At 47.1% G+C, this 13,100-nt stretch overlaps 1 protein-coding gene across 1 annotated transcript; it reads left to right on the forward strand.

Moving 5' to 3' along the window:
• Window positions 1–9,374: 9,374 nt before the first annotated feature.
• Window positions 9,375–12,809, forward strand: LOC115401506 (polyadenylate-binding protein 1-like). The gene is made up of 10 exons (XM_030109758.1): window positions 9,375–9,567; window positions 9,721–9,914; window positions 10,055–10,173; window positions 10,264–10,403; window positions 10,486–10,580; window positions 10,664–10,801; window positions 10,970–11,065; window positions 11,259–11,501; window positions 12,535–12,642; window positions 12,684–12,809. The coding sequence occupies exons 1-10, from the start codon at window positions 9,375–9,377 to the stop codon at window positions 12,807–12,809; spliced, it is 1,452 nt and encodes a 483-aa protein (XP_029965618.1).
• The last annotated feature ends 291 nt before the right edge of the window (window positions 12,810–13,100 follow it).

The raw sequence follows: 13,100 nt of genomic DNA on the forward strand, positions 1-13,100 counted from the left end.
CCGACTTGCTTCTCTCCTCCACGCGTGCTGCACGCATGCCCAGTTTCCTTCCGGGTTTCGCGAATCTTCTCTCGCCCTCGGCGACTGTTTTCTACTTAATGTAGTGGCTAAATGTCTGTTCTTAAATTCTTTATCATTTCCTTCTTCAGATTCATTCAAATAACCACTCAGTCAGACGGAAAGAACGAGTCAACTCGTGTTAAAGTTTGAACGACGGCAGAAAACAGTGTGTTCGCCCCGTCTTTAATGAATCTCTCCAGAAAAAACACACATCCTTTTCACATCCGATAAATGCGTGAGCTCCAAAAACGTCATTGCTCAGCGTCAGTTCTTATTGGCTATTTACTCTGGAAAATCTAACATCACAATGAATGCAAAATTATAAAAATACAAATTATAACAGTAATGCAGCTATAATATTATCACAAATATTCTGCAGCATGCAAATACTGAACATTTCCAAATAATAACAAGTAAAAATGAACTTAAATTATTCAATAGAAAATGGCACCAATAGGCAGTATCTTTGCTCAACCATACCACAGATAATTCCCTGATTCTCCAGAAGGTGAGAGAGACGTTCCAGCACCGTCAGAAGCTTGTTGATGACCCAGGCAGAAGTGCTGATATCCTCTCCATCTTCCCAAGATTCCTGGATACAAACGGACTGGTAAGTTTAGTTTGGAATGAGATTTTGGAGCTGCCTGACGTTTGAAATTATTTCCTTTAGTGATGTTTAAATATCTTCATTTCTAAAGGTGGAACAAGACTTCCCTCTCCGAGTTGATGATGAGACATCCTCCAGGCTGCTTCACAAATGGGATTCGTTCTTCAAGCCAAACATAAAAGAGGCAAAGCCACTTCCTTCAACACCACAGTTGCAAAGCTTGTTGCAGTCAGCAGGAAGCTCCCAGGAAGTGATCTTGATGAGACGAGTGAGTCGTATTTGTTTGTCTTGTATTTGCTGTAATTCCAGGTGCAGCTGTTCATTACTTTTTATGACTATGCAATTAAAATTAGAAATATAAAGGTTTTTCACTACATTTACTTACTTATTTCATGTATCTCAGGAAGTTAAAACGATTTTTGGAATAAACATGATGAAATGTTAAAAATCCAAGGTTGTCTTGTGACTGTTGGTCCTCAGCTTACGACCACGAAGTGGCCTCCCTGTTGTTGCTTGTACATCTCCTTCCACCACCACCAGGAGGACCAACGTCTCCAAAAATTAGTGCATGCGATGCTGTTGAGAGGCTTGTGGTCTTTCATAAGGTAATTAAAGTGCTAATAATGATTTATCATCAGTCCCCTGCTCAGCCACATGTGAAAATGAGGGTAGTTATAAAGTGGACAGAACTTTAAGTCTGGATAAGTATTTCTATCTTGCACTAAAGGTTGAGAAGATGCTTGAACAGTGACTTTTGTAATTTTCTCTGTGGCAGCACAATATTCTGGTGCCTAATATTCAGTTTCCTGATCTCAACCTTCATCATGCTGCAGTTTGGAGGAGCGTCTCCGCAACCATCAGGGTCAGCAGCCATACCTCCTCACTGTTGGCCGTCAGAAAAGCAGGATTGACAGCTTCTACATCACCACGGATAAACATCTCATCCCATGCCAGGCAAACCGCTCCCTTGGGGCATTTGATGAACTTTTCAAAGCACATTTTGTGTTCAATGTGTCTTATGATGCTGCATTGGTGAGTTTTTACACATTCCTGCAAACAACAGTGCACAACATTGATGTTGGGAAAATGAAGGAGTCACCCAGAGTTCGAGACCTGAGAGCCAGACTGCTGAACCAGCCTGTGGCACTCAGTCTCTGAGCGAGAGGCTGAAATAACGTTGACCTGTTTCATGCTCCAGAAACTGTACCCCAGCAGTCAGCAGTCGATTTCACACTGAAGAGTTGAGCATGGTTACTTTCCTGGACCTACATTTAAGTTGTTTTGTTCTCAGAAAGGCTGCAGGCATCACTTCTTAAAGGTGCTATAGGCAGGATTTTGCTAGTCAATGCAAAGTTTTTTGTGTTTTCTTTGGATTAAATATTAGAGTACCCATTGATAATCCTTTAGGAGTGTAGCATAATTGCTCTACCGCGAGGGCGCATCGTTTCCATCTGTCTCTGTTCTGAGCTGAAAAGGAATCTCGACAGCTCCAGGTATCTTTGACCAATCAGAAGAGCCCCTGAGGCTCTAACCGTGATTGGTCGAGGGGCGTTCGTCGCACGTTCTTGTGGGAGGGGCTTAACTTGGGAGGGTGTGATGTCAGAGAAAACAGGACGGGATTGGCTGTGCTGGGTTTCAAATCGCCATCTTAGATGGGTCAAATCGCCATCTTACTTCGGTAACCGTAAGCAAGATGGTGGAGATGCGGAATCCTGCCTACAGCACCTTTAACATATGCAGGTTTTCAAAAGCACTTTAATAGTGTTCATAGCAATGTTCAGCAGATTGCCCCAATTGCAGCTGTTGCTTGTTCCTCCAGTGAGCCAGTTGCATCTTCATCTCAGTGGCACGCTGTTGAAGACCAAGTCAATGCTCCACATCAGTGTAGTTCTTCCAGTGTCAGTTCTGAGGGCAGTGACCCAGGACTTCATAAAGATCCAACCAAAGAAATGTGTGCATCCATTGTGGCCAAATTACAGGGGAGTGGGATTTCTAACAGTTTGGTGTCCTCAATTGTAGGAGATTTAGAGGAACTAACAAGCGAGCTTCGCTCACAAGGAAAGCATACTGCTAATTCTTGTTTACCTGCCACTGGTCCCAACATCACCGTAATAAATGAATCTTTTCAATATCTTGAAAACCCTTTTACAAATCTGAATACAGAATGGAAACGAAATAATTATTTCAAAGAAAAATGGGGAGTGATTGATCCAATTGAAGTAACACTTGGGGTGAGATATGACAACAGGCGAAATCAGAAATCAGGCACTTCTGATCAAGTACGTGTGAAGGATACTTTTATATATGTGCCGATTTTGGAAACACTCAAGTTTATGTGTAGAAATCCAGAACTACGCATTCTCCTAAAGAGAGAGTATAGATCAGGACCTGACACTCCTCAGCCTCCCTGGGAAAGTATATTCCAGCGTACTGGAGAGGAGGATTCGACTGATAGTCGAACCTCGGATTCAGGAGGAACAATGCGGTTTTCGTCCTGGTCGTGGAACAGTGGACCAGCTCCAGACCCTCCATTGGGGCTCGAGGGTTCGTGGGAATTCGCCCAACCAGTCCACATGTGTTTTGTGGATTTGGAGAAGGCGTTCGACCGCATCCCTCGTGGTGTCTTGTGAGGGGTGCTCCGGGAATACGGAGTCCGGGGCCCCTTGTTAAGGACCGTCCGGTCTTTGTATGACCAGAGTAGGAGTCAGGTCCACATTGCCGGCAGTAAGTCGGACCTGTTCCCAGTGCATGTTGGACTCCGGCAGGGTGGCCCTTTGTCACCGGTTCTGTTCATAATCTTTATGGACAGAATTTCTAGGTGCAGCCAGGGGCCGGAGGGGGTCCGGTTCGGGAACCACAGGATTTCATCTCTGCTTTTTGCAGATGATGTTGTCCTGTTGGCTTCATCGAACCCGGACCATCATGCACTGGGGTGGTTCGCAGCCGAGTGTGAAGCGACAGGGATGAGGATCAGCACCTCCAAATCCGAGGCCATGGTCCTCGACCGGAAGAGGGTGGCTTGCCCCCTCCAGTTCGGTGGAGAGACTCTGACCCAAGTGGAGGAGTTTAAGTATCTTGGGGTCTTGTTCACAGTGAGGGATGGATGGAGGTGAGATTGACAGGCGGATCGGTGCAGCGGCTGCAGTGATGCAGTCGTTGTATCGGTCCGTTGTGGTGAAGAAGGAGCTGAGCCGAAAGGCGAAGCTCTCGATTTACCGGTCAATCTACGTTCCCACCCTCACCTATGGTCATGAACTTTGGGTCATGACTGAAAGGACAAGATCCCGGATACAAGCGGCTGAAATGAGCTTCCTCCGTAGGGTGGCTGGGCTCCCTCAGAGATAGGGTGAGGAGCTCAGTCACCAGGGAGGAGCTCGGAGTAGAGCCACTACTCCTCCACATCCAGAGGAACCAGCTGAGGAGGCTCGGGCATCTGTTCAGGATGCCTCCTGGACGCCACACTAGGGAGGTGTTCCAGGCATGTCCCACCAGGAGGAGACCCCGGGGAAGACCCAGGACACGCTGGAGAGACTACGTCTCTCGGCTGGCCTGGGAACGCCTTGGGATCCTCCCAGAGGAGCTGGAGGAAGAGTCTGGGAACAGGAAGTCTGGGCATCCCTGCTGAGACTGCTGCCCCCGCGACCCGGCCCCGGATAAGCGGTAGAAAATGGATGGAATGATGGATGGATGGATGGAATGGATTCTTGAGGGTGTAGCTCAGTATGAGATCAAATTGCTTTTTGGATATCTCACACAACACCATCTCTCAGAACAGGATTTGCTTTCCAGGATTTATTTATTTGATTATGGATTTTTAGAAAGAAAAAACCGTCCCACCAAGATTGTTTTGGAGAGTGCTGGTAATGAAATAAATTCTATTCAAACACTGTGTCTGGTGAAACACATTTGATTGTTGACCACCACAAGCTGTTCAAGGACTTGTGTCCCCACAGAAACTTGATACCTAAGCATCATTTTATGATCCATTACCCATCTTCCATAAGGAGAATTGGCCCCTTATTGTATATGCGGAGTATGAGGTTTGAAGCCAAACACAAAGTGTTTAAAGATTCATTTAAAATTTCAAAAACATTACCAAATCACTTGCTGGAAAGCATCAGATGTCCATTGCTTATCACTGGGAAACATTCAACCTTAAACAGAAGGAATACGGGCCAATTAAATCTTTCTCTCTCAGAGACGTGAATGTGTTTGACAATGAAGTGCTTGAAAGGAAACTGTCAAAAGATATTTTCTGTAGACGTTGGGTCAAAGTTGATGGTGTGGAATGTAAAGTTAGACTTGTTTGTATTGCAGTGGAAGAAGACATGCCAGTCTTTTGTCAAATCAGTGATCTCCTTCTGGCGGATGATCACATTTCTTTGTTGAAAAACAAGTCGTTCACAGAAAACTTTGATGGCCATCATCATGCATTCAAGGCATCACAAAGCAAGGAAATGTTAATAAAAATGTCTGAGCTTAAATTTCACAAACCATTTGACATTCAAAGCTCCTACAGTGTTGCAGATGAAAGTTCGAACATTCTGCCTTCATTCATCATGTTTTAGGTCAACTGTATTAATGACTGTGAGGGTGAATAAATAAACAATTGTTTGATAATTATGATGTTGTTTTTCAATTAATTTTTACAATTGATTTCGACATATCAGTTTTTTTTTGTGATCAATTTTTTATTCATTTTTGCATATTTTTACAATGATACATTGATTTACATTGCTTGTATTTTTATCCCCGTCCCCCCCTCCCTCCTCCCCTTTTCCCAACCAGACACCCTCACACCTACCCCATGGGACATTAGAAGACTGTAAATGATGGCAAAATAATAAAAATAAAACAAGTAATAATAATAATAATTAAAAAAAACTAAAGAGAGAAAAAAAAATGAAGAAATGTAGGGAAAGGAAAAAAAAAAAGAAAATTAAGAGTTATGGCAGATTATTAACAGAACATTTGAGCGAAAAGGGTAGACCCAGCCCACCCACCCCTGGCTGTCCAGGCATTGGAACAATAACAATAACCTTTTCACATACAGATACAAAAAACCTAATGCTGCTAATTTCCTCCGTCATTGACATCCACAGAAACAGCTCTTCATACATAGAATTAAGTACATCACAATAGGAAACAATAAGATATTATGGCAGTATGTAGTATGTAGCAAATTGCTTGTGGAATGCAGAGGTGACAATAGTGCCTCAACAGCAGAGTTAATTGTAGACACTACATTAGACCAGCATAAAATATTTGAGCTTTTGGCTCCATGAATCCGAGCTGCTGATAGTTCCAGTTGTGCGATGTCTTTGAATGACCGGAGCCACTGCCCCACACTCAGAGGATGTCTTGTTTTCCAGCGGCATGCAATCATCATTTTAGCAGCTGTAAGACCAGCTAGAAAATGACGGCGTTGATTAATGGTTAGTTTCAGATTTGTTGTGTCATTAAGTAAGAGAAGCCTCTGTGTGTGGGGTATATGGATTTCCATGATCTTTGATAAAACATTAGCAACATTTCTCCAAAGATCATAAACCTCTGGACATTGCCACACCATGTGGAGGAAAGTGCCAATGGTATTGTCCGTGCAGAAATCACAATAAGGATTGTCTTTCAACTTCATCATGTGTAATCTCCTAGGATATAAATAAGACCTGTGAATAATTTTACAGTGAATCATTTGGTGGTTTGGGTTTCTGGATGACAGAGATATATTAGACCAAATACTTGTCCAGTCCCACTCAGTTTGATCTTTTAGCTCTGATTTCCAGAGTTGCTGAATGGGCAGATGCTAATATGATTCATTAGTTATAGTTTTATATAGATCAGACACAATACCATAGCGTTTTTCTCCACTTAAAATGGTGTGTAGGGGATGGTCTTCAAGAGCACATCCCCATGGGACGCCATGGGCACGCATAGCTGCTCTGAGCTGCAAATAGAAAAAGAAGGATGTAGCAGGTAAATCACAGGCTTTCTGAATATCCTGAAATTCTCTTAATCCACTTTGATCAATTATGTTGTGTAGCGTAAAAACACCTTGGCGTTCCCATGGGGAAAAAGCTATTGGTTTCTTGTCTATTGTTAACAGTTCGTTATGAAAAATTGGAGATTGCGTAAAATATTTGTCATTAACTTTCATAAACCGATTAACTTTGTGCCAAACCATCAAGAGATGGGCAATAATAGGGCCATATTTGCATTTTGCTGCCTTGGTGGGTATATTAGAATACAAGAAATACTGCAAATCATAGGGCTTTAGTAAGGTCTCTTCTATTGGTCTCCATGATACTGGAATAGAGGGTTTGAACATATCAGTTTAAATAGATTGACACTTCCATGAGTTAAACTAACACGACCTCAATAGTGAAAAGAGACTCAGCAGTGTTATTTGTCAAATCTCTCAGTGTTACTTTAACACTGTGTTATGAGTTAAAGGATGAACTCTGGCGTAGTGTTAAATGTTTAACTGTTTGGAAAGTGTTATTTTAACTCTGGAGAGTGTGGAGCTATATAAACCCTGAAAAAGTGTTAAAATCAACTCTGAGTTAATTCAACACTGGTCTTTTTGCTGAGCAGGGATAATTTGATGATATGTCTGTTTTCACGGGGGAGAAAAGGTGTGTCCTCTGTCGGTTATAAAGGAGCCGGATGGAGGAAAATCTCATGTTTATCACAGACGGAGGGCTTTTGTGTCAAGACTGAAAGTCTGGCTGTTTTGAAAACCGACGACTGAAAGAGAACCGATTTTACAATCAAAAGGGATGTTTTTTACTGACTTTTGCCCAAATTGTGAGATTTCATAATTATTTTCTCCAAGGGAGAAACAATTACTTTTTGCTGAGTCACACCCTGCTGTCATGTGACCCTCATGACCATACATGGACGTAGATTACGTAATCATTCAGCTGAGAGCAGCGATCAGTCAAACTCTGATCGGTCAGTGGCTGAAGAGGAGTTTCTTCCTCGTCCTCGTCGCCTTTAAGCTTCAACACTAAACCTCTGATGTCTTAAAAATCGTTTGTGGGTTTCATCACTTTCTGTTTAACTGAATGAAGAATTGTGTCTCCATACAAGACCGACCCCCTCACAGCAGCATGTTCACCTGTCAATCAAACTCTGAGCAGGATCAGTGCAGCATCTGCAGCGATGCAGTCGTCATATCCAGCTCGTCTTGGTGAAGACGGAGCTGAGTTCTGGACGTGTCCTGCTGGGAGGAGGCCCCGGGGAAAACCTGGACACGCTGGTGAGACTATGTCTCTCGGCTGGCCGAGGAACGCCTCGGGATCCTCCAGGAAGAGCTGGAGGAGGAGTCTGGGGACAGGGAAGTCTGGGAATCCCTGCTTCTGAGACCCAGTCCTGGATATGGACCGGGTGGAAGGATGGATGGACGGACAACAGCCATCCTCCAAGAACTGGCTCCTCCTCACCTGGCAAGTGAGTTCCAGCTGCTACCATCTAGACGGAGATTCATAGTCCCGAGAGTCAGGACCACCCGCTACAGGAACAGCTTTGTTCTTGCTGCTGTTTCTCTTCTCAATAAGACGTCTGTCTTATCTTAACGTGGTCTTAATGTACTGACTTATAACGTACCGACACCTCGACACACTCACGCTGTTCCTGCAGCTGAAACCTTCTCCACCCCTCATAATCATGAGTGCCATGCCGTGCCTCCCTAATGTAAGTGACAAAACTGTGTGTGTGTGTGTGTGTGTGTGTGTGTGTGTGTCACTGTGAGCTCTGAGCTGAGACCTGAGCAGTTTTTCATCCAGTTTGTAAGGTTGCAGAAATGTCATGTTTCAGTAACCGAGAGGTGAAATTGAAAAAGATATTTTTACCGTGAGCGTCAGAAGCCTTTCATAGAAATAAACTGAAACTGTCAAGTCTGTAGGATCATCCATGTAGCAGGAATGAGTTTATTAAAATGCGTAACCTTTTGGATTTCGTCCAGAAAATCTCTCTGCAGAATGCATTGGAGCGGATGGGAGAAAAATCTGCACTCTCCTCAAACAAACGCACCTGGAGAGAGAAACATTTGAGATAGAGAGAAAATGAAAACACTGTGAGAATCACAAGGACTGTAGCTACGATTTGATGTATCATATGTTCAGATTGAGCCACAAATGTGGGGGTGAGAGAACTCTACTTCATTAACACTGTAGTGAACATAATGTCCCCAGCTGGTTTCCATAGCAACAGTGTGTGCAGATCACTATGGGGAATTTGATGACATCATCCTCCATTGAAACACTGAACCAAAGTGAAGCTGTGATGACATCACCAGAGCTGATGTACTGGACCTCCAGACTCAGCTCTCCATTCTGAACTATTCAGAGCTCCGGATCGGCACAGCGGCCTACTGAGGAGAGACATCACCCACCAGCGAGTTAGACACTTCTGACTGAGCTTCTGTTAGCGAGATCTTTCTGGATTTCAGTTTTAGAGCACATTTTTACAGAGTAGAATCTCCTGACAGTGTTTCATGAGTACATTTGGCCAGGAGAGAGAACCTTTCGAGCAGCGTTCACTGAGAGATGTAAGAAAACTTGTTTTTAAGTGAGAGTTTCTATAAGTTTCCACTAAAACTGGGAATAGTATTTGTCATTGCTCTGATATTGCAGATTTATGCAAATAATGACGTTCTGAACCAATGTCTTTTCAGTTGTCAGGTTCCGGGAAGAGAACGACAATGATTATGGACCAGTTTGCGCCCATAAACCCTTCGGCTTCTCTCTATGTGGGAGACCTGCACCCCAGCACCACTGAGATGATGGTGTATGAGGCCTTCAGCCAGGTGGGGCCCGTCATCTCCGTGAGGATCTGCAGACACCGCCTGACCCGCCGCTCCCTTGGTTATGGTTTTGTTAACTTCCAGAACCGCCAAGATGGTGAGTTTTATCTAAACAAGCTCTAAAGGAGGCGCTGTGCCTCCAGAGTGTCTTTCTTCATGTTTTCAGTCTTAGTCCTGTGTGATGCTGCATCTCGAGGGGCGACCCTGTTAACAAGCTGTTGTTTTGTCTTTTCTTGTGGTCTGTGTGTAGCTGAGCGAGCCCTGGATGAATTGGCATTCACTACGATCAACGGCCGGCCGGTCCGGATCATGTGGTGCCAACATAACCCCTCCCAGAGAGCCAGCGGAGCGGCCAACATCCTCATCAAGAACCTCGACAAGTCCATCGACAGCCTGGCCCTCCTGGACACGTTCTCGGCCTTCGGGACAGTGCTGTCCTGTAAAGTGAGTTCGGGGGCCTTGCTCTGTTGACATGTAGAGCGTTTACTTTGCATAACAGTCTTGAATCTTGTGGAGTTGATTGTTTTTGTGGAAATGCATGATGCTTGTGAATGTTTCTGACTCCTGAGTCTTCCTCTTTCCAGGTGGCCTGTGACGACAACAGCATCTCCAGGGGTTACGGCTACGTGCAGTTTGAAACTGCAGAGGCCGCTGAGCAGGCCACGAAGAGGCTGAACGGAATGCTGTTTAACGACCAGCAAGTGTAAGTGTGACTTCTGCTCCTCAAACTGCTCCATCCTGCTACTGCAAGTTATGAAGGCAGGTTTATGTTTCATGATGTTTTCTTCAACAGAACGATCGAACCGTTCCAGCCCTATGAGGACAGGGAGGCTGAGCTGGCCATACAGTCCAGGGAGTTTACCAACGTCTATATCAAGAACTTTGGAGATGACTTGGATGATGGGAGGCTAAAAGAGCTCTTCAGCAGATACGGTAAGAGAGTCAGATTTAATCTCCACTCAGCATTCACAGCTGAGGATGTGAATCGATATTAATCATCTGCTGTTTATGACAGGACCAACATCCAGCGTCTGCGTGATGAGGGACGAGAACGGAGGGTCGAAGGGATTTGGATTTGCCCGGTTCGAGACACACGAGGACGCACAGAAGGTAAGAACCACTTCTGAGGACGACTGATGGATAGATGACACATTCTGCTTCAAATCACGATGACCATGTTTATTTCCTCCCAGGCGGTGGACGACCTCAACGGCAAATATTTCAACGGCCGGCAGCTGTTCGTGAGCCGAGCCCAGAGGAGAGGAGAGCGGCAGATCGAGCTCAGGCGCCGGTTTGAGCCCGAGACCCTGGATCGTGGGGCCAGGTATCAGGTCAGTAGGTCACTGAACTCATGTCCCGTCACTTTTTGAGGAGCAGATCCTTCACCCTCAGAATGAAAGTGGCAGAGGACCTTTGAGTCCAGGCTGTACTGTTTACAGAGAGTGAATGACTATTATTCGGTTTGGCACTAACTTCTCCTTTGTCCTTGAATTAACTAGGGGGTCAACCTGTACATCCACAACTTGGACTCGGGCATGGACGAGGAGCGTCTGTACAGAGCTTTCAGTCCATATGGAAGCATCGTAAGCGTCAAGGTGAGCAGTCAAGTAGCAGTGAATTACAAACTTTAATGGATTTCTAATTCCTAATTCCTGTCGTATGTCAATACGTCCTGTGTAAACGAAGGTGACAGGCATTTTGAATGAGTAGGAACTCTGAGAAAGACGATGTTCAATTGAATTTTTTCATACCTGAACTGAAAGAGTTAAACTTGTGTCTCTTCCACAGGTGGTGAGAGAGGGGGAACGGTGCAAAGGCTATGGGTTCGTGTGTTTTTCGTCCCCAGAGGAGGCCAGCAAGGCCATGAAGGAGATGAACGGCCGCGTGTTGGGCACCAAAGCCCTCTATGTGGTGCTGGCCTGGGCTCGCCCCGGTGTCACTCTCCAGCAGGGGCCCTGTATGCGACCCCGACGGGAGGCCTACATGGGAACAAGGTATCAGCCCTACATGAGACCCCGGCGGGAGCCACAGGTACACCCCCAGCAGCAGCCTCACCCAGACCTGCAGCAGCAGCCTCACCCAGACCTGCAGCAGCCTCACTCAGACCTGCAGCAGCCTCACCCAGGCCTCCAGCAGCCTCACCCAGACCTGCAGCAGCAGCCTCACCCAGGCCCCCAGCAGCAGACTCACCCAGACCTGCAGCAGCAGCCTCACCCAGGCCTGCAGCAGCCTCACCCAGGCCTGCAGCAGCAGCCTCACCCAGGCCTCCAGCAGCAGACTCACCCAGACCTGCAGCAGCAGCCTCACCCAGGCCTGCAGCAGCAGCCTCACCGAGGCCTCCAGCAGCAGCCTCACCCACGCCTCCAGCAGCAGCCTCACCGAGGCCTCCAGCAGCCTCACCCAGACCTGCAGCAGCAGCCTCACCCAGACCTGCAGCAGCCTCACCCAGGCCCCCAGCAGCAGACTCACCCAGACCTGCAGCAGCAGCCTCACCCAGGCCTGCAGCAGCAGCCTCACCCAGGCCTCCAGCAGCAGACTCACCCAGACCTGCAGCAGCAGCCTCACCCAGGCCTGCAGCAGCAGCCTCACCGAGGCCTCCAGCAGCAGCCTCACCCACGCCTCCAGCAGCAGCCTCACCGAGGCCTCCAGCAGCCTCACCCAGACCTGCAGCAGCAGCCTCACCCAGACCTGCAGCAGCCTCACCCAGGCCTCCAGCAGCAGCCTCACCGAGGCCTCCAGCAGCAGCCTCACCCAGACCTGCAGCAGCAGCCTCACCCAGACCTCCAGCAGCCTCACCCAGGCCTCCAGCAGCCTCACCCAGACCTCCAGCAGCCTCACCCAGGCCTCCAGCAGCCTCACCCAGGCCTCCAGCAGCAGCCTCACCCAGACCTCCAGCAGCCTCACCCAGACCTCCAGCAGCAGCCTCACCCAGACCTCCAGCAGCCTCACTCAGACCTCCAGCAGCCTCACCCAGGCCTCCAGCAGCAGCCTCACCCAGGCCTCCAGCAGCAGCCTCACCCAGACCTCCAGCAGCCTCACTCAGACCTGCAGCAGCCTCACCCAGACCTGCAGCAGCCTCACCCACACCAACAGTGGCGGCCTCGTGCACGTGCCCGACGTGAGCCCCACCAGCGTCCACAACCTGGGCCCTACTTGCGCCCTCAGCGAGAGCGTAACGCACGCTTCCAACGTGGGCCCCACACGCTCCCCCAGCAGGAGGCCCACTCATCCACCCAGTGGGAGCCTTGGGAATGCCCCAATTGTGGGTACAACATTCGGCCCCGTTATGACCCCGATGTGCAGCCCCGGCAAGATTCCCACGTGTGCCCCCGGTATTGACCCTACATTCGGCCCCGGTTTGGACCCTGACTACGAAGAGATGGAATCGTTTCATGGAAAGATGAAGAAAGGCAAAAAAGACAACAAAAAGATAGAAAGAAAGAAAGAGGCATCGAAGAAGCAAAACTGTCGACAAAAATGAGTGATATTATGAACACGGAAGGAAGGAAAGAAAGAAAAAGGAAGTCAAGCACTGAAGAAGAAAAACCTCTGAAAACATCGATAAAATCTTCAGTCCAAACACAGAGGGAAGGAAAGAGACACAGAAGCATTGAAAAGGAAAATGAAAAA

The sequence above is a fragment of the Salarias fasciatus genome, chromosome 15 (assembly GCF_902148845.1).
Source record: "Salarias fasciatus chromosome 15, fSalaFa1.1, whole genome shotgun sequence".
NCBI lineage: Eukaryota > Metazoa > Chordata > Actinopteri > Blenniiformes > Blenniidae > Salarias > Salarias fasciatus.

Coding starts and splice junctions, on each gene's coding strand:
- LOC115401506 (XM_030109758.1), top strand. CDS start 9,375: ATGGACCAGTTTGCGCCCATAAACCCTTCGGCTTCTCTCTATGTGGGA. Junction 10,581..10,663: donor CACACGAGGACGCACAGAAG/GTAAGAACCACT, acceptor ATTTCCTCCCAG/GCGGTGGACGACCTCAACGG. Junction 10,802..10,969: donor ATCGTGGGGCCAGGTATCAG/GTCAGTAGGTCA, acceptor TGAATTAACTAG/GGGGTCAACCTGTACATCCA.